Source organism: Papio anubis, chromosome 9 (assembly GCF_008728515.1).
Source record: "Papio anubis isolate 15944 chromosome 9, Panubis1.0, whole genome shotgun sequence".
Taxonomy (NCBI): Eukaryota; Metazoa; Chordata; class Mammalia; order Primates; family Cercopithecidae; genus Papio; species Papio anubis.
This window is the reverse complement of record NC_044984.1, coordinates 98,112,916-98,140,676: the sequence shown is the minus strand read 5'-3', so window position 1 is coordinate 98,140,676 and position 27,761 is coordinate 98,112,916. Positions and strand designations below refer to the sequence as shown.

Sequence of the window (27,761 nt, the reverse complement as noted above, 5' to 3'; positions counted from 1 at the left end):
GTGCTTAAGTCCGCTATGTTAAATTCTGATGAATCCACAGTATTGTTTTCTAAACAGGCATTTTTTTTTTCCAGGACTTGAGGTTATTTCTACAAAAACAAATAATGGAGATCTTGGATTGAAAAAAAAATTCTAAGGGACTTCAAAAAGTTTATCCCTGAGAGAAGGGATAACCTTTTTTGGGGAAAGCCCAAAAAAGGGGTATGGGTTTCTTCTCACTACCCCCACCTGCCCCCACCTGCAGCAAGCACACTCCCTTGCTTTCAGAGCTTAAAGACTGGAAGGTAAGCCTCAGATGCAAACTTGGTGTGAGCACAGGTGGGCAGCAGTGACCTGTGGTGTGTCACCACAGAGGTTCCTGTGTGTTTGTAATCAACTTACCAGGCAAGCTGGAAATGTTTTAAGGAAAGGAAATAGGGAATTAGGAGTAAATGTTAGAGGTCAGTTTGAAGACTTTTTTTTTTCCCAACGTGTGTGTGTGTGTGTGTAAAACATCTTAAAATCCTTGTGCTTATACCTGAATCTCATTCATTCCTCCTGTGGATATCTTTTTATTCCTCCGTTCAATCACTTGCCTTTGTGTACGTGTGATGGTGGGTGTTGGTGGACTCACTAGCAAATCTGCCCCATACTGATTTTCTAGGGGTGGTTTTCCAGAAACTTGGCATGTCATCTAAGAGGAAGTGACAGCCTGGTCCTCTGCCTGAAGTATGGGCTGCTTCTCTTTCCTGGAGTTGTGAATGAGCCTATAAGACCCTTGGGGCTTCCAGAACTTTGGACTTGGCTCAGCAGAAATCTCGATGATGTGGAATGCAGTTATTTCGGCAGTGAAGGCAGCAGAGAGCAGAGCCTGAGCTTAGCTCAACCCAACCTTTCCCTCCATCCCCAGCGGTGATTCCCAACCCTGGCCAGCACTGCCCATTGGGGACAATCTGGAGATGTGTGGAAGGGTGGGTTGCAGGGTGCTTGGGTTTTGCAGTGATGGGGAGGGGATGTCTAGTATTTTGAGGGCAAGGACCAGACATGTTAGACCCCCTGCATGGTGAGGGAGAGCCCAGTACACTGAAGTGTGGTCCCCTGTCTACACATGTATCTACATGATACAATTCATGTAGGTGGGAACCTGTTTATAATTTTCTAAGCCTAGAAACTTGTGACATAATTTTAACATACTGAATTTTCCAGGAATGCAGCTATATGTAAACCAAAGGAAGATTTTGACTTCGTTTTATTCAGAGCTTTATAAGGAATTATTCATCACGTCAGAAGAGCACATCCTCCACAGGAGGCCACTCCTGGTATTTGAGTCGTAAATCACACCTGTGTCAATCTGCATTTGTACTGGTCATTTCCATAAATTGTACAGACACATATATGTAAGACTGTACTTACTGTTTCAGTCCATTCGTGCTGCTATAACAAAAGACCATATGCTGATTTAGCTTATAAACAACAGAAATTTATTTTTCACTGCCCAGGAGGCTGGCAAGTCCAAGATCAAGGTGCCGGCAGGTTTGGTGTCTGGTGAGGCCTGTTTCCTGGTTCACAGGTGGTGACTTCTGCATGGTGGATAGATCAAGGGAGCTCTCTGAGGCCTCTATTATAAGGGCACTAATCCCCTTAAGGATGCCCCTCCCCCTTAATCACCTCCCAAAGGCTTACAGGCTCACTTACCACCCTCCTAGTGTTACCACCTTGGGGGTAAAGATTTCAACACAGGAATTTTGGGGGTCACAAACATTCAGACCCTAGCACTTAACCTTTATTTTAAAATGTCAGCCAGGTGTGGTGGCTCATGCCTGTAATCCTAGCACTTAGGGAGGCCAAGGTGGGAGGATTGCTTGAGCTCAAGAATTTGAGACCAGCCTGGGTAATATAGTGAAACTCCATCTCTACAAAAAATAAACCACATTAGTTGGGCTTGGTGATGGGCGCCTGTAGTTGCAGCTACTTGGGAGTCTGAGCCTGGAGGATCACTTGAGCCCAGAAGGTTGAGGCTTCAGTGAGCCATGATTGAGCTACTGCAGTCCAGTCTGGGTGACAGAGTGAGACCTTGTCTGAAAAAAAAAAAAAAAAAGTCATTTATTTAAAAAATAGTCAAATATTCTCTTTTCTAAAATGCAAATTTGTTTTAAGCAATTATAATTGTCTTCATTGTGTCTTCTATTGAAATTGTAGCTGAGATTTTACCAAGTATGTATTTTATTGTAAGTTACTTTGTCTTTCTGTTATAGAACCTTATATATACATTTCTAATTCTTCACTCATTCACTTTTTAATGACAGGTTTACATATATAGCTTTACATATATAGCTTTAAAAGGCAAATCTAAGCATCCTTCCTTAAACATGCATTATAAACTGTTTTCTTTCGGTGAATGTAAGTGTAGAGTGTTACATTGATTTTAAAAAAAAATCATGTGTGAGGATAGGTCATGTTTTCTATGAATTACTTTTCACGTCGCCAAGGAGTAGGTGCTCTGGGTCAAGAACTGCAGATGGAGAGAAATTGCCTCGTGGCTGCACATCCGTGCAGTCCCCTCCAGGAAGTCCTGCCGAGAGGCTGAGCCTGCCTGCACCTAATCCTTCGCATTACTTTCCTCCACAGCAAAAATATCAGGTATGGGAAGTTGAGGCAAATTGTCATCCCTGGTCACTCCTCTCACATGCCTTTTCTTCTAAGGTAATTCTAGCAATTAATAAGCTAACACATTTGTTGTTAAAAATGTTTCAGAATTTCTTTGTAAGTGGTTGGGCGAGGTGATCTTTTCCTCCCTGCTCGTAAAACAAGAAGAGATGCTGGGTAGAGGCTCAGTCCATATCCCTTCCTGAATACTTATGCCTCTGGCATTAGTGGCAGTCAGCTGGAGTGGCCGACAGCTGTAGCCTCCCACTCTGCATCCTGGGTCCACCAGCTGGGCAGTAACAAGGAGCCTGGACCGTGAGAGCAGTACTTGTCTGCACGGGTCGCACTGACCCAGCACTCCACCAACCTCCATTTGCCGAGGGCCTGCTGTGTGCCTCCCGCGGTTCTGAAACTGGACGGAGCAGACAAAGACCGTGCTCCATGGAGGGCACGTGTGTTGGGGACAGAGTTTTCTGCTGATGTTTGCCTTAGGGCTCAGGAGTGGGGAACCGAGTTGTCAAGAGGTGGGAAGGGGAAATAATTCAACACTAGTGCACTGTACCCCATGCTGAGGGCCTGCTGGGGATCGCCTTATATTGCCTCATACGACAGGCCACAGTGCAAAAGGATAATTTGTGCCCCAGGAGCTTCAGGAAACTAACAAGGGCACACAGTTATGGGGAGAAGTTGGGTGGGTGGGCCTGAGTAGGCTAAGCCCATCTGGGCGTGACCCCATCCCGTTTGCCTGTGCCAGTGGAATGTGGCATTTTCAGACTCTAGGGCAAGTTTGTGTGTGTGTTGGGGGGAGGGCATTCTAGGAAAGAAAGTTCCTCACTGTTCTGAGCCAGCTCCTATGAGAGGCTCTCTCCTGAATGGTAACACTGTGTAACTGACAAGGCCACTTTATCCCCTCGAGGAAATCTGCTGTAGGTGTGCTCAGAGGGCAGAGTGGGAAGACACTGGGTCTTTGATGATGTCTTTGAGGTTCTGAGTGGAATCAACCCTGAGGCTGCCCTCCTCTAGGTCTTCCAGTAACAGCTAACAGTACATCCCCGTGCTGTCTTAGCTAATGTGGAGTTGGGTTTTCGGGTCCTCCATCGGCTATGCTAAGGCCTGCATACAGTTCATACTTCATCCTCAACAAACTTGCGATGTTGGTTGAAGGTTTTCCCTTAACTATTAAGTAAGGGAGTCTACAGTTGAACCTATTTCTTCTGGTTATAAATCTGAGGTGTCTCTACAGAAGGTACATATACACACTCTCTCTCTCTCCCCGCCCCCACTTCTCCCCTCTCCCCTCCCCCTCTCTCTCCCTCTCCCCTCCCCCTCTCCCCCTGGCCTAGTTTGTATGAAACTCTGCTTGTGATAACACAGTTTTTTCAAACTTTCTTTTTTTGAGTTGGAGTCTTACTCTGTCACCCTGGCTGGAGTGCAGTGGCAGGATCTCGGCTCACTGCAACCTCCGCCTCTCAGGTTCAAGTGATTCTCCTGCCTCGGCCTCCCGAGTAGCTAGAACTACAGGTGTGCACCACCACGCCCGGCTAATTTTTGTATTTTTAGTAGAGACACGGTTTCACCATGTTGGCCAGGCTGGCCTTGAACTACTTACCTCAGGTGATTCACCTGCCTGGACCTCCCAAAGTGCTGGGATTATAGGTGTGAGCCACTGTGCCTGGCCATTTTCAAACTTTTTAATGGGCTGTAGCATCCCAAGAGTTAATTTTGTATTTTTTTTTTTTTTTTGAGACGGAGTCTTACTCTGTCGCCCAGGCTGGAGTGCAGTGACACAATCTCAGCTCACTGCAACCTCCGCCTCCCGGGTTCAAGCTATTCTCTTGCCTCAGCCTCCTGAGTAGCTGGAATTATAGGCACGTGCTACCACACCCACGGCTATTTTTTTTTTGTATTTTTAGTAGAGATGGGGTTTCACCATGTTGGTCAGGCTGGTCTTGAACTCCTGACCTCGTGATCCGCCCACCTCAGCCTCCCAAAGTGCTGGGATTACAGGTGTGAGCCACTGTGCCCAGCCTCTAGTGTTAATTTTAACTGTGCCTAACACCTGGCTAATACCCAGGCCAAGGTCTCCCTTTGCCTTCTGAAGGAAGGGGTCTCGGTGCAGATCACTCTTGCAGTGTGTCTAGATGGGAGGGGCATCTTCAACCTTCTTTGGCAGGTTAATTATATTTAACAGACCCCAAAGCCAGCCCACCTATAATATTTGGAAAAATGATGTATTATTTAGTAATTATGGCTTCTTTAAATTTGAGATATAACTAACACCACGCCATAAAATTCACTGTTTTAAAGTGTACAATTTTGTGTTTCTTCGTATAGTCATAAGGTGGTACGACCATCACTACTATCAAATTCCTCATCACCCAAAAAAGAAGTCCCATACCCATTAGCAGTCACTCCTCATTGCCCCTGGCAATCAGCCTACTTTGTCTCTATCAATTTGCCTATTTTAGACATTTCATATAAATGGAATCATATAATACTTGGTCCTTTGTGACTGGCTTCTTAATGTTTTCAAGGTTCATCTGAACTATCACATGTACCAGTACTTCATTTTTTAGGGCTGAATATTTTATTGTACGGACCACCACAGTTTGTTCATTTATCAGCTGATGGAATTTGAGTTGTTTCCATTTTTCTGGCTTTTATGAATAATGCTACTATGAAGATGCATATACAAGTTTTTGTGTGGACATATTTTCATTTCTGTTGAATTTTTAGGTCATGTGGTAACTGTTTATTTTTTTTCCAAACTGTTTTCTACAGTGGCTGTACCATTTTGGATTCCCACCAGCAATGTATGAGGGTTCACATTTTCTCCACATCCTTTCCAATACGTGTTACTGTTTTTTCGATTCTAGCCATCCTTGTGGGTGTGAAGTGGCATCTCACTGTGATTATCATGTCTTCTTAAAGAATTTATAAGACTGATGATGTCTGATTGAAAAGGCCCACAGGAAGTGGATTTTGCCTTCAGAGTTCAACTCCTCCCGTGACACAGTCCCAAAACACTAGATTTGTTGTGTTGACTTTGTTTCTGTTCCACAAACCTTTATTGTGCACAGTTCCTGTGTCAGGCACTGGGCTAGGGGCTGGGATACAAAGATGGAGGCTTACAGTCTAACAGGGAAGAAAGATAGTTACCCATCGTGTGGGGCAGAATGGAGCGGGTGCCAGCTGAAGCGTACAAAGGAAGAAGAGCCAAAGGGTCAGAGCAGGAAGCTGCACTGGGTGGGCACAGTAACATATCCCTCGCCCACAGAAACAACCCCCAGATCAGCCAGAGAGATGAGGTATGGCTTCTGAGTGCTTAAAGGACTTTATGTTCCCAAAAGGCAACTGGTGCTGAGAATTCAGTTGATGTCCCAGATGGCAGTGGGTGATGGCTGGCGTCTCCCGTCCACGCCCTCATAGTGTCCCCAAGGGGTCGTTGCCCTCAAGCTGCCGTTCGTCAGAGTCCTGGAAAAGAGAGGGTTGTAAGGGGGCAGGGCATTCTGCGTGTGGAGTTCTAGGTTGAACCTTTCTGGTGGCCCCTGGCCTGAGGCCTGACTCTCCCCGAGCGCTGTGTGCTGGGCCTGTTCATTCATGCTGCTGCCTTGTGTTGGGAGGCGGGATGGGCTGGGGGTAGGGCCACCTGTTCTGGGAACCCATTTAGTCTCTCCTGCTTGAAGCTGGGTGGCCCAGGACAAATCATTCCAACTCGGCTGTGGTTTCTTCATCTACAAAGGGTCATAATATACCTCACAGGGAGGTAGGAGGATTAAATTAGAGCCTACATCTAACAAGTTATAAGCACCTCACAAAAGGTAGCTAATATTATAAAAACTCCTTTCAGTTTGAAAATTCATCTTGAACCAGTGGTGGCTCTTGAGTGCCTGAGAGAGTGTAATAGGACCCCCGCTTGGCCGGGCATGGTGGCTTGCGCCTGTAATCCCAGCACTTTGGGAGGCTGAGGTGGGAGGATCACCTGAGGCTTGCAGTGAGCCCTGATGGTGCCACTGCACTCCAGCCTGCATGACACACCAGGACCCTGTCTAAAAATGGCCACACTCTAGAGGTGGCCACGCCAAGCCTTCTGCTGACTTTAGCTCTGACTGGCACCCAGGCTTTGTTAATTAGCATACTAGATGCTAGAAATGGCTTTTCATGGGTGAAACTAGTGGTGGTAAATGTGTCTGGAGTCACTAAAAATAGTGTAAAAGGCATGAGAATGTAGCACGCCACTTTGCAAGCTGGTACCTCATGCTTAGGATTCCAGAATGTTTTTACCATGTAGTCTGAATAGCAGGTTTAGCTGCAACCTGCATTTAGGCTACTTTCTCACCTGCCTCAGGGGAATCTTTCATGCATGGTGCTGATAGAGCCCTCAGAAGAGGACAGACAATGGGGAAGGCATGGGGTACATTGGAGAGAATGTATGCGTTTGTTTCTCTCTGCTTTTTAAATGAAGGTGATTTTGGCATCACAATACTTAGTTAACAAATGTAATTTAGCTGAATTTACTACCCCCCCCCCCCCCCCTTTTTTTTTTTTTTTTTTTTGGAGACAGAGTCTTGCTCTGTCACCCAGGCTGGAGTGCAGTGGTGTGACCTCAGCTCACTGCAATCTCCGCCTCCCTGGTTCAAGCGATTCTGTTGCCTCAGCCTCCCGAGTAGCTGGGATTACAGGCGCCCACCACCACTCCTGGTTAATTTTTGTATTTTTAATAAAGATGGGATTTCACCATGTTGGCCAGGCTGGTCTTAAACTCCTGACCCTCAGGTGATTCACCTGCCTTGGCCTCCGAAAGTGCGGGATTACACGCATGAGCCACTGCACCTGGCGTGAACTTACCCTTGAAATGTGAACCAGAAGCCTTTACATGGCTTCGATTGAAAAATAACCAGATTGCAAATCATATTTTCTTATTCTATTGCATGTATATTACATCTGTTACCGCAGGCATGAAGAACCACAAGATATTTACCTTTGGTTTGCTTTGGAAAAATATCTGTTGCACTATACAAACTTCAACATGGTAGAAGAAAACATTTCTCTCCTTCTATAAAAAGAAAAGTTCTATTCCTTTTTTTTTCAGTCCAGAACTGCTGTTAAACTACAGGCAGGATGTACTTCCACATGTGTTATGAATGCGGTACCCTGCCAAGGGGTCCCCCTGGATTGATGTCCGTGGAGGCCCCAGCTAAGCATCACTGACTCTAGAGATAAATGGTCCCTTTCTGGAAGACCAGAGCAGAACACCAACGCATGTACATTATAAGGCCTCATCAAAGAAAAGTAGCTCTGACAAGCAGTAAAATCTTGGACAACAATGTCAGTGTAAGGTTAAAGGACTTCTAGGCTGGGTGTAGTGGCTCACACCTGTAATCCCAGTGCTTATGGGAGGCCGAGGCGGGTGGATCACCTGAGGTTGGGAGTTTGAGACCAGCCTGACCGACATGGAGAAACCCTGTCTCTACTAAAAAATTCAAAAAACTAGCCGGCCAAGGTGGCAGGCGTCTGTAGTCCCAGCTACTCGGGAGGCTGAGGCAGGAGAATAGCGTAAACCCGGGAGGCGGAGCTTGTAGTGAGCTGAGATCTGGCCACTGCACTCCAGCTGGGCGACAGAGCAGGACTCCGTCTCAGAAAAAAGAAAAAAAAATACAAAATTAGCCAGGCGTGGTGGTGGGCACCTGTAATCCCAGCTACTCGGAGGCTGAGGCAACAATCACTTGAACCTGGGAGGCGGAGGTTGTGGTGAGCCAAGATCACGCCACTGCACTCCAGCCTGGTGACAGAGTGAGACGACATCTAAAGGAAAAATCCTTTTTCCTTAGATCATGTTTTACACCTGCTACTTCATAAATGGTCGCAGCAGAATTCCGCCCAAGACTTTTTTCCACTGTGACATCTCACCTGGTCATGAGATTGGGCTTGGATAACAACCTCTTGTTCTCCCCTGTCTCTATTTGTTCAAGGATTCTGCTGTCTACCCAAGAGAACCCAGGAACTCTGAACAACCACACTGGCTTCAGTCAGCTTACAAAACTGGCTTTTAGGATTGTTACCTGATATACATTCTAGAAATGAACCTTCTTTGGTACAAACTCTCCACTACAATTTCCTAAAAGATGTCATTCCCCTGTACCCCAAGGGAACCTATTCCTAGATAAGAATGCAAACTCACCGTGAAGGGGTCGTAGGAAGGTTCTGGGGGAGCTGAGGTGGTGCTCTCATACAAGGGGTTCGAGATATTCTCAGGCTGCTGCTTGCCAACAGCTGCAACATTAATGTCCTCTTCCGACTGTTTGGAAAGACAAGCATGAAAGCCAGGAGCGTCTCATCCAAGTTGGCAGGTAAAGCAAGCCACCCTTTGCCCCTGGGAGCTTTTCCTTAACAATCCTTTGAGAGATGATTCACATATAATAAAATGCACCAACCTTTAGGTTCAGCTCGGTGACATCTTACCGATGTCTACCCAGTGGTGATCACCACCAAATCAGCACATAGGGCATTTCCATACCCCAGGATGTGTTCACATGCTCATAGCCTGCTGGTACTGCCACCCAGGGTAACCGCTGTTCTGACTCCCATCAACCTGGAGCGGTGGTGTCTGTCCTTCAACTTAATATAAATGCAGTCATTTTTGCTCAAAATGGGGTTGAGATTTGCCCCTGGAGCTTACAAATATGCAAGGTGTCTGCCAGAAGGCAGCAAACTGCTGCCTGGGGGGTCTGCACCACAGCCTTTACCAGGAGTGTTTTGAGGAGGTGGCAGCGGGAGAGGGTGGGCCAGAGAGGACGACAAAGTCCATAAGGAAGGATGCTTAACTGCTGTGCTGCTGCCCAGGCTGTATTCCTACACGGCCAGCCAAGAGCTGGCTGCTGATTGGGATGTGGACTCAACTGTTCAAACAGAAATGAGTTTCACGGGCTGCAGCATAAAGCCTCTGGCTGTGTAGGGTCCCTGGCCCTGTCCCCCAGTCCTCAGAGCCAGTCTTGAAGCCCAGGTTGGGTCATGGGGTGTGCTTGTGCGGTGAATCCTCCAAGGTGAACGAGACTCCTAGGTCCTAGTGAATGGGCCTCCGGGCCAAACCCCTGGCACAGAGGCTCGGGGTGTTGTTCTCTCCTTGCCAGGCCCTGTCTCAACCAGAAGGAGGGTCTTGGAACCACCACTGCTGTTCCTCCTAAGGGCAGGGACCCCACCCAAGCAGCAGTAAGCATGGGGTGGGTGGCCACCCCTACTACTGTGTGACACTGCTTCTGGGTGAGGACTCTGGCGAGACTACTCGGCTGAAGCAGCCCAGGTTCAGGGACTGGGATTTTGGAGAGGACCCCATCATCATGTTCCCATTTTTCTCTCTCACCTCAAAATGCTGGAAGCCTATTGTTCTCCGGTTTAGCCGAAAGAAAGAATATGCAGCCAAGGCAACAGCTCCAATGACCAAGATGACGGCAAAGAAGATCCCTGCTCCCAAGCCAGTGTGGGTCAAGCTCTGAACACAGAAAGAAAGAAAAGGGGCTCATTCTTAAAACTTCTGACTCCCCAAAGGGGAACCCTTGGTGGCCCGAGGCATTCTGGAGCCAGTGGGGATAAAAATATTGATATGTTAACATGTATCTGGCCCTTACTACTGCCAGGGTCTAATACCCTTCCGTGAAATAAGCCATGGAAGTGTGATAATAACGCAAAGAGAGAGGGACAGTTATTATTGTTCTTAGTTTTATGTGGGAGAACTGAGGCACAGAGAGGTGAAGCACTTGCCCAATATCACACAGCCAGTCAGTGGTAGAAGGGGGCTTTGAACCCAGTCTGGCTTTGCAGCTCCTGTGCTTAACCACTCTGCTATGGAACTCTCCAGCAGCTCACCCCTCCCCTCATGCTTTTGGGAAAAAAAAATGCTAACAACCACCATCACCAACTTTTATTTAGCATGTACTATGTGTCAGGGGCTGTTCTAAGTGTTTTCTATTTTTAACTCAGTTTTCCCCAAAACCCAGGAGGGAGCCATTATGAGCCCCATTTTGCAGATGGGAGAATTGGGACTCAGAGATACTACGAAGTGACGGGGCCAAACCAGAGCTTAGGATTTCTCACTCCCCTTCCAGCGCTTCCTTTGTTGGCCCATCCTCTCCCTTTCATTCAACAGATATTAATGGTGACTGGTGCTGTGTTGCTAATGCTTGGGAGTGGGGATGGCAGGAAGCAGGGTTGGGCAGTCCCGAAGCCAGCTACCTTGGAGGTTGGAGGCTCCTCCAGTCTCTGGAGGAGGAGGGCAGAGGACAGGGCTTCTGGTAATGGTTTGCCTGTTGGTGAGTGGGCACTGGGACTCCTCCTGGCCCATTACCAGGGACCCTAGATACTCACCATAGGGGCAGGGGGTGCTTTTAAAGGCCTGGAAATGATATGAATGATCCCATTGGAGGCAAAGATGTCCCACTGCAGAATGGCTCTTCCATCAACAAACCTGGTCTCCGTCTAGGGAAATGAGAAGAGCGTTGATGGCTTTTACTCTCTGAGAGGGCATCCCTCCATCGAGGGACGTTGTTTAAAAAAAATGTGTATGCTTCTCTCCAGCTTATTGTATGCCTATTTAATTCTCAGGCCTTGCCACAGACCCTAAGAGGGTAGAGTAAGTTTTTCCTCCCTTGTATCACAAGGTCCCTGAGCCCAGGTTTCAGGTTTGTCTCCACTGATAGGCAGCCTAGGACTTCTCCTCACCCTCTGGACAGCCCATAACACATTAGTTGTCCTGTGCTGACAAGCTGATCTGAGGGCTGCAGAGAACCTTACGGATCATTTGTCCAACCTACTTGTCTGATAGATGAGTGATCAGAAGGAAAATGGTCCGACCCAGATCACCCAGGGAGTGAGTGGCAAACCCCACGCCTGTGGACTCTGAGTCCATGTACTGAACATCACACCACACTGTTAGAAAAGATGTACTTTTAAGTGATGTCCCAGTGTGATTTCCTGGCTTGTGTGGGCAGAAGCTGAGGCCCTGTGCCCCCTCCCCTGCCGAATCACAATCTTCATTTGAACAAATCTCCAGCAGATTCAAATGCACATTAAATTTTGAGAGACACTAGTCTAAACTGCTCTTAAATAGAAATCATTTAATGAGATAAACATTTAAAACCAATATTTGTTAAGCACTTGCTACCTGTCAGGCACTATTCTCTGCATGTCTCAGAACTTGAATCTGACATCATGGTTCTCACCACCTCCACCACTACCACCACTACCACCACGGTTTCCTCCATCAGTATCATCACCATCATCCACACTGAAGGATGGATGTCACCCCAAAATAATGCCATTTTGGGCCAGGCACGGTGGCTCACGCCTGTAATCCCAGCACTTTGGAAGACTGAGGCAAGCGTATCACTTGAGGCCAGGAGTTCAAGAGCAGCCTGGCCAACATGGCAAAACCCCATCTCTACTAAAAATACAAAAATTAGCTGAGCATGGTGGCGGGAACCTGTAGTCCCAGCTACATGGGAGGCTGAGGCAGGAGGATTGCTTCAATCTGGCAGGGGGAGGTTGCAGTGAACTGAGATTGTGCCACTGCGCTGCAGCCTGGGTGACAGAGTGAGAAACTGTCTAAAAAACAAGAAACCACCCCCCCCACCACCACCATTTTGGCATATTAGTTATTTTGAGCAGAAGGCACTTGAGAAACAGCAGTTGCAGGAACAACTGGGAGTAGATGACGAAATGGATCTGTACAAACAAATCTAGTGAAATACTCCTAATCTTCCACTCGTTTCCACCATCTATTTGTTAGTCATGCCACAATTTACTGCCCTTAGCCTAAACCCCTTTATTTGATCACTTTTCCACAAATGCATCATTTCTTTAAAAAGTATATAAGCTCTTGATCCCAACTGTTCTTTGAGTCTTTATTTTCCATATGAGGATTCCCTTGATGCACATAAAAGATTAAATAAAATGCATATGCTTCTCTCCTGCTTATTGTATGTCTAATTTAATTCTCAGGCCCAGCCACAGACCCTAAGAGGGTAGAATAAGTTTTTCCTCCCTTGTATCACAATCTTGAAAATAATGACCTGTGCCATCACCATCATCCTCATTTTTCAGATGAGGAAATTGAGACACAGAGAAGCTGGATAACTTGTTTAAGTCCTTCTAGTTAGCAAGTGGCAGAACTGGGGTCATTTGACTTCAGAGCTCATATTAATGCCTGGAATAGGCTGACAAGCTGACCGAAACGAAGGTGGAGAATCAGACAGGTTTAAAATGGGTTCATTATCCTTCCCCATTACCAGCTTCTGAGGCTGGCCTATTTCCCAAGGGGTAGGGGCTGCCCGGTTGTCAGTGTGGTACGCTGTGGTAGGCAGTTAACACCATCCCCTATCTGCAGGTTTAGAGTTTATGTTCACATAATAGTTGCCACCTATGAAGCACCTACTGTATGCCAGGAACTTTGCATGCATTATCTCCAGTTCTCCCAAGAAGCCCAGAAGACTTCGTACCGGTTGGAGTGGGTCGTGGCTGGCGGTGACGAGCAGCTTGCTCCCCAGCCTTGTTTGCAGGGTGGTGCCATTGACAAGGTCATTGTAGAAAAACATGCTGACATTGGCGAGGTGGTGCTCGATGTCCCGCCCAGACAGGGTCTGAGAAAAAAGGAGAAACACAGAATGCTCTTCAAAGGTCAATGTTTTGTCTTTTTAATGATGGGGATGACGAAGAAAATCGCTTCTCATGGCCTAAGCTTTCCTGCCTCCATGTGGAGATCTCAGACTTCTGGTTGTTTGGGCTCTGCCAGAGGCCACCTATAGCTAGGATGTGGGATTGAATGTCATTTGTATTGTCTAGAGCAGAGCTTTCCAGCAGCGTTCTAGGAAGAAAGGGTCTTGAGGTAGGCAGAGGCATTACTCTTCTCAGCCCTCAGTTGGCTGGTGGGACTGTTGGAGCCTTGGGTGAGCCACCTGTGCATGAACTGAATAAATACTGCCAATCCTGTGTGCCGTGAGGTGAAGAAGGTTGGCGTGGAACACAGATTGCATCAGTGGCCCTGGTTCTTCCCCACTCCCTGCACCCCTGGCCCTTTGCCCCCCATGCTGACTTTGGCCTCTGTCATGTGACCTATCAGGCCAGGGGCACATTAGCAAACATGATCAAACAGAGGCTTGAGAAGCACTGTCGGGACAGGGCCTACTCTCGCCTCTCTCACTCCTTGCCACTACCCTGAGAACTCGCCTGGGCTAGCCTGCTGGACGATGAGAGTCCCATGGAGCAGAGTGATTGACGGCCCAGCTAGAGTAGCTGACGGTGGGTCTCAGACCCGAGTGTGCCAAGACCAAGGGAGTGGCCACTGATCTGCAGATGTGTGAGCTAAATAAATGTGTAGCCACTGAGTTTTCAGGTAATTTGTGACCCAGCATTGTTGTAGTGATAGATAACATGCTAGTCTAAAGCGAAGGCACCAGGGACGCAACTCACCTCGTTCTCCCCTAGCCCACTGTTCTGCGGCACAAAGAGGGTGCCACGGATGGACAGGTCAGTCAGGTGTTCTAGAAATGCACGGCCTCGAGCTGAGCTGTTAGAATAGGCCAGCACTTCCTGGGGAGAAGAAGGAAGTCATCAGAGGGGCCAGCCCTGGTGTGCAGGGACCAGGGTGGCTGGAGAAGGTCCCAGGGCATCACCCATCTGGGAATATTCATGTGTCAGCAAACCCTGCTGCTCCTTTGCTGTGTCTTCTGCCTGCATCGTGAGAGTTTGAGGACTTTTCCTTTCCTCAGTGAATCCTATGGTTTAAGATGCAGCCACATCACAGCCGATCCTCCATGTGGCTGCCTGAGCAGCCCTTTGAAAGGTGCATCAAATCTCGAGTCTCCTCAAAATCCTGTAGTGGCCCCCACTTCACTCAGAGGAACAGTCCAAGTCTTCATAAGGGCTCAGGAGGCCCCAAGCATGAGGCTGCTGCTGCTGCTTCTCTGACGCTGGGCCTAGCTGTCCTCTCTCGCTCACTCTGTTCCAGCCATATGGGGCCTCCCTGCTCTTCCTCAGACTGGCCTGGCACGCTCCTGCCGCTCATCCTTTGCTCAACCGTTCCTTCTGCCTGGAATGTTCTTCCCCCAAGTCTGCGTGGCTCACCCCCTCTCCTCCGTTTACACTTTGCTCACATGCCACTTTCTCCCCAAAGCCTTCCCTCATCACTTCCGACAGAAGGGGGACCCTGGGGTGCCCCCCAGCCCTGTTCCACTTTTTCCATAGGATCTGGATCTATCACCTTCTAGCACTCAATACTATTGACTTGTGTTTGTTCCATTTGTTGTTTGCTTGTTCACTGATCTATCTCAAGCACACGGTAAGTGCTAAATATTCACTGAGCAGGCTGGGTGTCGTGGCTCATACCTATAATCCCAGAACTTTGGGAGGCTGAGGTGAGAGAACAGCTTGAGCACAGGATTTTGAGACCAGCCTGGGCAACAAAGTGAGACTCCATCTCTACAAAAAGTTAAAAAAATTTAGCCGATATGGTGGTGTGTGCCTATAGTCCCAGCTGCTCGGGAGGCTGGGGTGGGAGGAGCCCTTGAGCCTAGGAGGTTGAGGCTGCTGTGAGCCAAGACCGTGCCACTGTACTCCAGGCTGAACAATACAACAAGACTCTGTCTCTTAAGAAAAAAAAAAAATATACACACACACACACACTTTAATATATATTTTTAAAATGTTTATTATTTTTTTCTCCTTCTGGGCTACTGAGGCCCAGAGAAAGTAGGTAATTTGCTGAAAATGTTTTGTTCTGACATCGTCTTTTCTTTGAAATGCTGTTGCAAGCCAGGCTCCCACACAGCAGAAAGATTAGTTTGGGTGTTCATCTCTAGTGTATTTAATGGTGGTCCTGATTTTTAGACCAGTGAGATGGGTATCTTTGGTCTGTGGACAAAGACTCCATTTTGGGGTCCTTGGTCTAACTTCCCCATGGATCCTACAAGTCCTATACTCATGCTCGGTGCCCTTTCCTCCTGCGGTCACTGACTGTAGATTCTACTGGGAACAGTAGCCCAGGCTGTCCTTGTTCCACACTCTAAAGCATGAGGGGGAGAGGTTGGAACCAGGCAGTCTGAGATTGAGCCCAGCTCTGATGAGTTAGGCTGTGTCCTTGGCCTTACTAAGCCTCAGTTTCTTCATCTAAAATGTGGATATAGAAGTGGCTTGTACAGTTGCATGAGGGTTTAGTCCTTCTAACAAGTATTTATGGAGCACCTGTCATGTGCCAGCTACTATCTGAGGGGTTGAGGAGACAATGGTGGTCAAGGCAAAGAAAATCCTTTCCCTTATGGAACTTACATTCTATGGCTTGAATGAAATGTCCTCGTAAAGGGCTCAGTACAGTGCCCCGTACAAAATAAATGCTCAAGAAATGTTAACTGTTGTTATTGTTGTTGTCATTATTACTGTTAGGTCAGTTCTTTGATCAGTCAGCACCAAACCTTTCTCCAGATGGGGCTTTCTCTTCGCTGGATATGACTTGTAGAATATTGACGTGACTTTAAGTGCAGTGCAAGATGTAAATTGACTCCATGTTAATTTGGCTCATTGGGTGATCACCAGGCAGGCTTAGCTAACTACATTCATGAAGAAGATTAAGAGGGTCTCATTTGCATAGATCATGCTCTTAAACTATTCCAGATACAAACAGAGATAATAATACCAGCTCACATGAACATAGAATTTTCCATGTACAGACCACAGATCTAAATGCTTCACAACTATTAACTCATTTAATGATCACAATGACCCTACATAGTTAATGCTACTACCATCTCCGTTTTATAGATGAGGAAACTGAGTCCCAGAGAGGAAAGTAACTTCTTTAAGGTTTTACAAGTGAGTGGCAAAACTAGGCTTTAGATTCAGACAAGGTGGTCCAGCACCCATGCTCTTAACCATGACTGTGGCCTTCAGCTTCTTAAGGCCTCATCCCTCTAATACCTGCTTTGAGGGAACCCCTCCCTGCCTGAGGCAAACCAAGCAGACATGGTACATACCGTCAGGAAGTTTGTGAGTGAGGGGAAGGACATCAGGACCTGCAGCAGGTTCCCGCTGCATGAGAAGCCATCTCCCACATAGCCCACCTTGCAGGAGCAATTCACATCTGGAGAGCAGAGGCACACAGGGTCCCACACAAGTAAGGCAGGGGCCAGGCCTGCACTGCTCCCATTTGGGGAGTGACTGGCCAGGCTGAGGATTGCTCAGCAGCTGCATGGCCTGGAACCTGAAGTGTAGTTGGGGCAGTTACCTTTCATCCGATAGCAGAAGACATCCCACATTTCACTCTTGTTGGGTCTAGGTCCATAGTCCACTATCCCAACCACACCAGAGCCACAGTTCTGGGAGGCGAAGGCTGTGGGGTAGGCAACCCGCCCACTCTCCAGCCAGCCTGCTGAGCACAGGTGGTACTTGGCCTGCAGGGATACAGACATGGCCATGGGTCAGCTGCAATTCCATGTGTTGTGGCATCATTTGGTTAATGTCTGATTCCCCTATTAGACCGTAAAACCCATAAAGTCTCATTTTGCCTATTGCACCTCTGTGCCTGGCACACAGTAGGTGGTCATTAGATGTTGATTGATTGATTGAGCCCCTGGGTGAATAAAAGGGTCCTCTCTTGTAGGTGCCCAGGTCTTTCATACTCATTTCTCTTCTTTCTGCTCTTGAGAAAGAATTTGCTGTCATCCATTTATACTAGGCGCAAATTTTTCTGCTAATGGGTTGATAGAACTCTGACTGGTAGAACTCTATTTTTTTTTTTTTTTTTTTTTTTTTAGGCGGAGTCTTGCTCTGTCACCCAGGTTAGAGGACAGTGGCATGATCTTGGCTCATTGCAACCTCCACTTCCCAGGTTTAAGCAATTCTCCTGTCTCAACCTCCTGGGTAGCTGGGATTACAGGTGTGCACCACCATGTACAGCTAATTTTTGTAGAGATGGGGTTTCTCCATCTTGATCAGGCTGGTCTCAAACTCCTGACCTCAAGTGATCCACCCGCCTCTGGCTCCCAAAGTGCTGGGATTATAGGTGTGAGTCACCATGCTTGGCCTAGAACTCTAATTCTTCATCATAATATCATCATCACTCTCATCATATTATAATTATTGTCACCCTCCCCATTACCACCACCATTATCATCATCACCACCATCATCATAAGACTTATTGAGAATTTATCTGGGATCAGGTTCTCTCGCAAGAGCTTTTCATGTGTCAACACCTTGAACTCTCAATCAACCCTATGAGGTGGGAACTTTTTAAATCCTTATACAACTGGGAAAATTGAGGTAAAGAGAAGTAACAGGCCGGGCATGGTGGCTCATGCCTGTAATCCCAGCACTTTGGGAGGCCAAGGAGGGCGGATCACGAGGAGATCGAGACTATCCTGGCTAACATGGTGAAACCCCGTCTCTACTAAAAATACAAAAAATTAGCCGGGCGTGGTAGCGGGCGCCTGTAGTCCCAGCTACTGGGGAGGCTGAGGCAGGAGAATGGCGTGAACCCAGGAGGAGGAGGTTGCAGTGAGCTGAGATCGTGCCACTGCACTCCAGCCTGGGTGACAGAGCAAGACTCCATCCCCCCCCGCCCAAAAAAAAAAAAAGAGAAGTAACTTGCTCAAAGTCACACAACTGGCAAATGGCAGAACTGGCATTCAAACCCAGGTGGTCCACTATTCCAGATCTCTTAATAATCTTAAAAATTGAGTTCCTACTGTGTGCCATATTACATTTAGTCCTTCCACAAACATGCCAGGTAAGTCAGAGATTTTAGTGGCTTGATCAAGGTCATGTGACCAGCAAGCAGGAGAGCAGAGATTCAGACTCTCCATGAGTCTGGGTCCTGGCATCAGAGGTTTTATTCCTTGGTAAAGAAATACCAGGTCTGAAAAGGTAGAGATTTGTTAGTGATGGAGGTTGGAGAAGGGGCTTTAAAATCATACCTACTAGGCATTCGTCACCTCTGCTCCCAGTGATAAACCACCAGCCTGGAACTCCAACCTGCTAGCTTTTCCAAATGGGTAGGACTTCTAGTTTCAGAGGTTAAGAGAGCAGCACCTGATCAAAGAGTTCCGTTTCCTTCCTGCTGTGTCTGAAAGCTTGTGCAGTCTCTATTCTTTTCACAGTCCCTCCAGCCACAGAGAGCTCCAGCTATTCCAGGGAAACTCCACTGTTTTGTGGGTTCGGGGTGATCTACCCTAGGCTTCTGGGTATTGCTGTCTTTCTGGTTTCCGGCTGTGAGGTATGCACTTCCAGTCTCTGCCTCTGCCTTGGCAGTTGAATGTCATAGTTGAAATAGACTTTTAAGAGTCAGGTCTACACTTGGATATTGGATCTGCCACCTCTTGGCTGGGTGACATCAGGCACTGTACTTAAACTTACTAAGCCTCAGTTTCCCTATCTGTAAAATGGGAATAGTAACACCTGCCCTGCCTCCAGAGATGTTGTAAGGATGGACAATAATATCAACGAAGCACCACACACAGTCCCTGACACATAATAGATGCAATAGATGCCCAATAAATGGACACGGTGACTGTTAGCATTGTTCCAGGAGCTACCTGCACTCCCCTGCTTGAAGGCAACAGCTCAAGTCTCCCCCATCTTAAGAAGGGGCTGCACTTCCACCCCTGCAGACTCTGTCTGCACAGAATCTGCCAACTGACGACCCACCTTCTGGGCATAGGAGAGCTGGTTGTAGGTTGCCATGGTCGCAGTTTCGTTGGCACAGGCCTCTTTGGCTTTGTCAAAGGTCAGCTTATACTGGCCCAGCGGGGAGCGTAGATGGAACACCCCAACAGTGGTATCTGGATGAGGAAGAAGAGGAATTGCCCAGGTCAACCCACCAGGTTGGCAGTGTTTCCAACAATGGACTCTGAAGGACTTTCAAAACGAAGGCCAGCTATACCCCAGGTGTCTCCAGAAGCCATTTCCCCTTCAAGTTATGTTGAAGCACATCATTGAAAATATTTCTTTCTTTTCTAACTATAAAACTAGCATATGTTCATTGTAGAAATTAGGGCAATACAGAAAAGTAAAAAAATAATAAAAAACCACCTACAATTCTATTCTCCAGAAATAATCACTACTCCCTGGCTAAAATTTTGGTGTATTTCCTTCTAGAATTTTGCTTTATTTTTTGGTAAATTTTTAATTTGATATAATTTGACATTCTTTCAATCTTCTTTCCTATTTATTCATGTTATATATACTATAAATGTGGTAGCATACTGCCGACGTAGTTTTCATAAATCTTTTTAAAACTTAACATTAAATTGTAATTATATCCTAATATTATAAAATTTCTCTGGTAACATGATTTTCTCCTCCTCCCCATACTTATAATTGAAAAATTTTTTGTGACCTTTACAGCTATAAAAAACACATTAAAGTGAGTTTCTGCCCAGGGCTCTGTGTGTTTTCTGACCCCTGCTGTGCCTTTTAAAAAAGTTTTAAAAACTCATTTCCTCCTAAGATACTGGAAGATTTTTATCATTGGTTCATAGCTGATATCTTTCCTAACCAAAAAATTCAGTGCAGAGACCAGCAATAGTTCAAGGAGCAAGTCACATTTTTATATTGTCAAGTTCATTGTATAATGCCACAAAAGGATACTTTCTTCACCAAAGAAGACTAAGTTTTTCTTGTTTTAACATATTTCAACAGCACAATGCGTAAGTCAAATGATCTTGGCCATATCTGAAATGCAAACACCAATTTAACAGCTTGGAGAAGTGTGGAAAAGTGTTCCTTGTCTCTTTATTGAGACAACAAAATACAATGAATTTGAGTAGATGTATATCAATATATTTTATCATCATTTACTATTAGATATATATGTTATTTCTAATTTTCTGTGATGTTAAATAATGTTGGGATGGGTATGCTTATCTTTATTCAATTCTCAGATTATTTCTATAGGATGGGGTCCTGGAAACAGAACCAACAGGTCTCAGTATAAGTTACTTTAAGGTTGTCTGCTGCACGCATTATCAAATCGGTTGCCAATCGTGAAGGCAGGTTGCCCTCCTATGAACCGTGTGAGGGCAGCGCTTCCTCCTGAACGTGGGATGGTTCTGTAACTGTGCCTACAGGGAAAGCTGAGGCATTTTCCCAAGCTAACGGTAACCACACAGCTCCAACAGAAGGGAGGTCCAACGTGATGCACAGTCACTTAGTATCACTGCCAATATTTTCTTGGCATTCATAACAGAAGAGAAAAGCCCGTGGGAGAAGCTGGACCACACTCTATGAGCTGGGTAGATTTCCACCTGGAAGTGGGCTTTGGGAACAGGCGGGACTGGCTGAATGAATTGTGTCCTAAAGGAAAAAACCAAGCTCTTCTTGACTTCACAGTCCCAGAGGCAAATAAATTCCAAATCAGCTGGTCCCAACTGAATTTTTGTCCCCATCCTAAGTAGCAACTGCCCATAAAAATCTTTCTGCTTGGAATGGTCCCTGTACCTAGACCATAGAATATCCCCAACCAAGCTTTCAAACCTCTCATCACCTTCCCTCCCCAGGTGCTTTCACCCAGCACCACCTTGGTCATTCTCTCCTGGCCATGCTGTCCCTGCCAGCAGAAATGCCTTACCAGCTCCTCTATGTTTAGCCCAATTCAAGCCTCCAGGAAGTCTCCACCAGAGTCCACATCTGTCAAACAAACCCAGCCCTGGAGAGATCCAGTACATACTGATCAGCTGTAAAGCACAGTGCCCTGAGTCACTTTCTGAACCACTGAAGTCCCTCTGCCTTGGCTAGGGACTACATTTGTGGGTCCTTTCTGGCCTCCTCCACTGGCTTTCAAGATGTCCTATTGCCCATGCCTCTACACTTCTGTGTGGCTTTTCACTTTCCTCAGTCTCCCAAGTAGCTGGGATTACAGGTGCACGCCACCACACCCAGCTAATTTTTTGTATTTTTAGTAGAGATGGGGTTTCATCACGTTGGCCAGGCTGGTCTCGAACTCCTGACCTCAAGTGATCCATCTGCCTCGGCCTCCCAAAGTGTTGGGATTACAGGCTTGAGCCACCATGCTTGGCCTGTTTTGTTTTTCTTCTTTCCCTTGAGGGTCCCTTCCCCACGCCTGAAGAGAAGGGTGGTTTGGTCACACTGACCCTGGAAATGGAGGTCGACACATTTGGCATCCGCGTGGCACTGCCCATTGTCCTGTAAGCAGCGGTCGATGGGCAGCTGCTCCGGCTCACAGTTCAGCCCATCTCCCACATAGTGACTTTTACACTCACACTTGTGCTTGCCCTGTGGAGGGAGAGTGGGAAGAGATGAAAAAGTTCCTTCTCTAAGACCCCAGGATGCCCAAGTGCCCATGGGACCAATGTCCAGCCTAGGAGGTGTTCAGATGGACCAAGAGAACATGCCTCTCCTGTCCAGTGGGAATAACTGCTACATCCCGCTTTTATCCAGGCTTATGATGAAACCTCATCCTTTACATCTCAGTTCAAATGTGGTTTCCTCAGAGACAGCCTCCCTGACCACCCTACATAAGTAGCTTTTCCATTCCCTTCTATCACATTGGCCTGATTTATGTTCTTCACAGGGCTCCTCGTGCTCTCTGAAAAAATTCCGTGCATTTGTTTCTGTACTGTGCATTGCCCCCACTCTCTACTTCTGCACGAGCTCCGGGAAAGCAGGGACTCTGTCTTTTTGTTATAACCCTGGGACCTTCAAGAGCATAGAGCAGATGCACAATGACCACTGGTTGAATCAATGAATGATCTCCTTTAATCCCCACAACAACTCTATGATGTCTGCATTATCATGAGGCCCACTTTACAAATGAGGAAACTGGGGCTCAGAGAGTAATTAGCCACCTCCAGGTCACACAGCTTGTCAGTCCAGGAGGTAAGACGCAAAGGCAGTCTGACTCTAGAACCACATTTGTAACCAGCAACGGGCATTATCTTACATCATCTTTTCTGCACTTTTCCTGCCACATCTTACCAGCTGTTTGTTTTTAATAAGCCTTTTATTTAGGATAGTTTTAGATGGATAGAAGGGTGGCTAACAGAGAACTCTCCTAGACTCTCCACCCGCTTTCCCCTGACGTCCAACATAGCTATAGCACACTCATCAGAGCTAAGAAATTAATGTTGATACATTGCTGTTAACTGAGCAATACACTTAAGAATTTCACCAACTTTTCCACGGACGCCCTTTTTCTACCTAGGGGACCACCTTGCATTTAGCCCAATGACTTTTAACAAGAAACAGACTGTGCTAGAAAAAATGTTTAGGAAGAGTCCAGGAGATAAGCAGAGTGCAGGAGGTGGAAAGCCAAGGAGGAGCGAAGCCCAAGGGGCTGCTCCCAAATTTCCCTGGGAAAGAGCGACTCACCGGGCCTGTCATCTTACAGGTGGCGTGCTCGTGACACCCTCCATTAAGGCCGTCCGCACAGGGGTCTATCTCTGTGCAGCTGAGCCCGTCCCCTTTGTATCCCTTCTGGCAGCTGCAGGAGACCTTCGTGCCCTTCTGGGAGCATCTGGCCACCTTTGCACAGCCCCCGTTGTCCTGTTTGCAGAAATCCACGACTGCAAGGGCAGAGGAGAGAGGGCTCAACTTACCACCTTCTGTGGAACCGGGCTTCAGGTTAGGGTATGGGTCACCGCAGCACTAGTGGTGCTGGGTGGGTAAATGGGCCCCTACGTGTTCGTGCCTTCTCTCCCCATGCCCTGTGGCCTCTATGCTGGCCTTTGCAACATGAATATTTTTGTGACAACCTCGTAGATGAAGCCTGAGGACATCTGTCCACTTCTGCCCCCTTTGTCATATACCTCCAGGCTTGACTTTGGTATTAGTTTTCAGAATAAATTTGGATTTTTCATGTGTGTGTGTGTGTGTGTGTGTGTGTGTGTGTGTGTGTGTGTGTGTGTGTGTGTGTGTGTGTGGTGTAGAGTTAGTGCAATATTGAGCAGCCTATGAGATAGACATTGTTATCCCCATTCTATAGATGAACAAACTGAGACTCAGCTTAACTGATCTGACAAAGGCAAAACAGCTAGAATGTGTCCTGGCTGAAGATTTAAACCCAAGTTGGTTTGGCTCCAAAGTCCATGCTTTCCTCACTGTGCTGCCTCTTAGAAACTTTGTTTTCATGATCCCCCAAATATCGACCCAACAACAGATTAGCTCCAGCCTCAGGAGTAGCTGAAAAGCCATCTGTACTTATGCAGCCACTTGAGACCCTGGAAGAATAAATACAAGGACAAGAAGCCTCATTCTAAGGATGGGAGGGTAGGAAAAGAGAATCTAGGTCTTTGTTGCCATTGTTGAATGCTGACTCACTTCTGGAATGCCTTGTAGCTGAATAAAGAACAGGTATAGCAAGATCTAATTTTTATAAAGAAAGTATATATCTCTATGTGACTATTTATCCACAAAAAATATTAGAAAGTACATGTGACTGAGACTGCTAATTTTCCCTCAACACCTAGTCTCTGTTTTCTTCTTCTTCTACTGCTTCTCCTTTGAGACCGTCTTGTTCTGTTGCCCAGGCTACAGTAGAGTGGCCTGATCTCAGTCACTGCAACCTCTGCCTCCTGGGTTCAAGTGATTCTCCTGCCTCAGCCTCCCAAGTAGCAGGGATTACAGGCACCTGCCCCCACACCCGGCTAATTTTTGTAGTTTTAGTAGAGACGGGGTTTCACCATGTTGACCAGGCTGGTTTCAAACTCCTGACCTCAAGTGATCTGCCCACCTCGGCCTCCCAAAGTGCTAGGATTACAGGCGTGAGCCACTGAGCCCGGCCTAGTCTCTTTTTTTCTATAATAATAGATTCTCAGGTGGGCTCATGGTTGCCCAATAAAAGACTACATTTCCCAGGTTCCCTTGTAGCTAGGCATGACTAATGATGAGATTCCAGCCAATGGGATGGGAGCAGATATGATTTTAACACTTCCTAGTTTGCATTCTTAAAGGGAAGGAGGTTTGCCTCCTTCCTCTCCTTCCATCTTGCTGTCCAGGCTGGGCTTATGGTATTGGCCACCTCAGGTGAGGCGAGTGAATGATGGCAGAGCCACAAGATAAAATGAGTTCAGGCCCCCAAATGACCTTTCAGAGTGAAACTGTGTTAGCCCTGGATACCTGCAACCTGTTATATGAGACAATAGGAAACATCTACCTTATTTATGCCGCCATTTGTTTAGGTCTCTGTATGGCTGAACCTATATCCTAACTACTACAGATGGATATTGCAATGTTGACAGTGATTCTCACCTAGTGGTGAGAGTATGTTTAGGTTTAACTTAAAAAAATAGTGTTGTGTATTTTCTGATTTTTTTTGAAGGCCGGATTACTTGTAGAGTTAGAAAAACACTCTAAAGTTAGCCGGGCATGGTGGCGCATGCCTGTAATCTCAGCTACTTGGGAGGCTGAGGCAAGAGAATCACTTGAACCTGGGAGGCAGAGGTTGCAGGGAGCCAAGATTGCACCATTGCACTCCAGTCTGGGTGACAGGAGTGAAAGTCCATCTCAAAAAAAAAAAAAAAAAAAATTCTGAAGTAAAGTGCATTCCAGTTTGCAAAACAATTTTGAAACTCTGACCTAGAGGGTGAGCAGATCAAGCATGAGCACATCCATTAAAGAAACTGAGTTATGGAGAGGGTAGGTGCTGCTGAAGTGGCCCAGACAGGAAGGAGGGCTAGGATGAAGCCCAGGCACTGTGAGCCAGTCCTGCTCCTCTCCCACACCACGCTGCTATTTCACCTGTGCACAAAGGTGGCTTACCTGTGCATGTGATTCCGTCACCTTCATAATCCAGGTTACACTCACACGTGTTGTTCTCCTTACAGGTGGCATGAGGAGAACAAGCAGGCGTACACACTGCAGGCAAAACTGCAAAGAAAGGGGCCACTTTCATTCTGCACCCATGGTGTGAAGAGTTAAAACCCACCTAAGGAGACTTCCCAAGACTCTGTCTGGACGACCACTGTGTTCGTAAGTGCCCCTGTACAGCAGGAAGATGCGGTGATTTGCTAAGGTCTTTTCTAGCCTTGGAGATTCTGGGATTCTAGAATTACTCTTCTATAGTAAGACATGATCTCTGCAATGTCATTGAGATTTATATGAGAAAAAAATGTTCTTTAGGAGCTATCAACTAAAACTTTATACCACAAAACGTATCTGCCAAGGAATGAACTTGGCAGATTAGTGCTCTGGCCCTAAGATTAGAGGGTTCCAGATGGAGATGGTTAAATTGGAGGAGAAATTCCACGGCCTTCTGAGGGCACCACTGAGCTAGGGAGAAGTCTGGAGCTTTGGGATTGGCTAGGGCTGCAGTGCATGTAGGCAGCAGGAGGCCATGTGGTGCTTAGGAGAGGAGGCAGGAGGAACAGGGAGCAGGAGGAACTCAAGTTAGCCATACTGCTGCAACCCATGAAACTTCAGGTTGCTAAAGCCCACAGGAAGGGCCTCACCGTGCCCTCTGACCCCAGGGAAGATGAAATAACAGTCATTCACATGGATAACTCAACCAGCACATTTCAGATCTACCAGAACACAGGGCTTCGGGTATAAAGGAGACTTTAGAAAACTGACCACTTAGTAAGGATCAAGTTATGACAATGATTATAATGGTGAGCGTGATAATGGCAGCTGCTTGTTTTGAGCATCCGCATACACTGGGAACTTCAAAACCACGCTCGCTGACCCTCCCAGCAATCCTTTCCCTGCAGAATGTGTACCATGTAGTTCTTTTTAAGGACAAGCAAGTCAAGGCTCAGAGAGTGCGGTTATCTAAGGCCATTCATCTAGTAAGTAGCAGAACCAGGGGTCAGACCCTGGTCTTGGGCCTTCAAAGTGATTTCCATGAAACCACTGCGCCTCTGTGTCTGTACCCATCTGGGCCCTCAAACCACCAGGACGAGGCACAGTCCTTGCCTGAACCTGGGATTCTGTGCTTGAGGTGAGTCCTATAATCATACAGGATGACGTGCTAGTTTCATAGGTTTGAGTTCAATCTTTTCATCTAGTTTTACGGCAAGTCTCCATCCTCCTGAGGCCCAGGGCTACAGATGTGAATCATCTTTTACCACGTGGACCTGCTTTGTCACTTTTTTCAGATGTCACTCAGACTCCCAACCTCACTTGTATGCTCTTGGCAGTGTCCACTGCAGCCCTGGGCTGCCAGCAGCTGCCCACTCCCATGACAGACCTGCCTGAGTGTCACACGAGGGGCCTGTCCACCCCGTTTCACAGAGGCACTGTCCGGAGCCCGTGATGCCATCATCGCACTGTCCATGGTCCGAGCAGCCACAGGCTGTAAACAAATTAGGATATGATCAGTCATCAGGGGTTGAGACCCAGTCCACCAGCTCCATGACCCCTTGTTGGCTGTGCATTTTCAGTTGTGGGAGGAACCATGCTTGTGTCATAGCCATTCATTCATTCATTGAAACATCTAAAAAATAACTTATTCAGGGACTATCACAGGCCAGGCACTGCTAAGCCATAAGATTACAGGGAAAAACATAATAGAGAAGGTCCCTGTTCTTATGGGGCTTACAGTCTTAGAGTGCCCAGCTGTTGAACATGGAATTATAAATGAGATGAATGTTATAATTACAGTAGTGTGTCATGGGATATGCAATGAACATTTAGGGAGATCATCTCATCTGGGGCTTCCTGATGGAGAAATCTATTTAAAAGTAAAATTCTGGCTGGGTGTGGTGACTGATGCCTGTAATCCCAGCATTTTGGGAGACTGAGGTGGGAGGATTGCTTCAGGCCAGAAGTTCAAGACCAGCCTGGGCAACGTGGCGCAACCCTGTAACTACAAAAAAACAACAACAATCACAAATTAGCTGGGTGTCGTGGTACATGCTTTTAGTCCCAGCTACTCGGGAGACTGAGATGGGAGGACTGCTTGAGCCCAAGATGTTGAGGCTACAGTAAGCTGTGATCACACCACTGTAAACCAGCCTGGGTAACAGAGTGAGACTCTGTCTTAAAAAAAAATAAAATTGTGGCCAGGTGTAGTGGATCATGCCTGTGATTCCAGCTTTGGGAGGCTGAAGCAGGAGGATTGCTTGAGGCCAGGAGTTTGAGACCAGCCTGGAGAATATAGGGAGACCCAATCTCTACAAAAAATTAAAAAAATAAAAAATTATT

General features: G+C 46.9%; 2 protein-coding genes across 4 annotated transcripts in view; one reads left to right on the top strand and one right to left on the bottom strand.

Moving 5' to 3' along the window:
- The window catches only part of NT5DC3 (5'-nucleotidase domain containing 3), a 70,847-nt gene extending 69,477 nt beyond the window's left edge, over window positions 1–1,370 (top strand). Inside the window, exons 16-17 of one of the 2 annotated variants that reach the window (XR_004176298.1) lie at window positions 75–284; window positions 1,186–1,370. The gene's annotated coding sequence lies outside the window, so the exon portion shown is untranslated. Of the gene's footprint in view, window positions 1–74 lie in introns of both variants that reach the window. The other variant, XR_635077.4, reaches the window with a different exon arrangement.
- Window positions 1,371–5,670: 4,300 nt separating this feature from the next.
- The window catches only part of STAB2 (stabilin 2), a 168,207-nt gene continuing 146,116 nt past the window's right edge, over window positions 5,671–27,761 (bottom strand). The window contains exons 57-69 of one of the 2 annotated variants that reach the window (XM_017946151.3): window positions 26,806–26,910; window positions 25,380–25,487; window positions 22,992–23,185; window positions 21,755–21,896; window positions 19,311–19,444; window positions 16,892–17,057; window positions 16,641–16,747; window positions 14,086–14,205; window positions 13,116–13,256; window positions 10,987–11,097; window positions 9,986–10,114; window positions 8,807–8,923; window positions 5,671–6,099 (exon numbers count right to left, since the gene is read on the bottom strand). In XM_017946151.3, the coding sequence (XP_017801640.2) occupies window positions 6,049–6,099; window positions 8,807–8,923; window positions 9,986–10,114; window positions 10,987–11,097; window positions 13,116–13,256; window positions 14,086–14,205; window positions 16,641–16,747; window positions 16,892–17,057; window positions 19,311–19,444; window positions 21,755–21,896; window positions 22,992–23,185; window positions 25,380–25,487; window positions 26,806–26,910 (1,625 nt within the window). In that variant the 3' untranslated portion in view covers window positions 5,671–6,048. Of the gene's footprint in view, window positions 6,100–8,806; window positions 8,924–9,985; window positions 10,115–10,986; window positions 11,098–13,051; window positions 13,257–14,085; window positions 14,206–16,640; window positions 16,748–16,891; window positions 17,058–19,310; window positions 19,445–21,754; window positions 21,897–22,991; window positions 23,186–25,379; window positions 25,488–26,805; window positions 26,911–27,761 lie in introns of those variants that run through there. The other variant, XR_002515968.2, reaches the window with a different exon arrangement.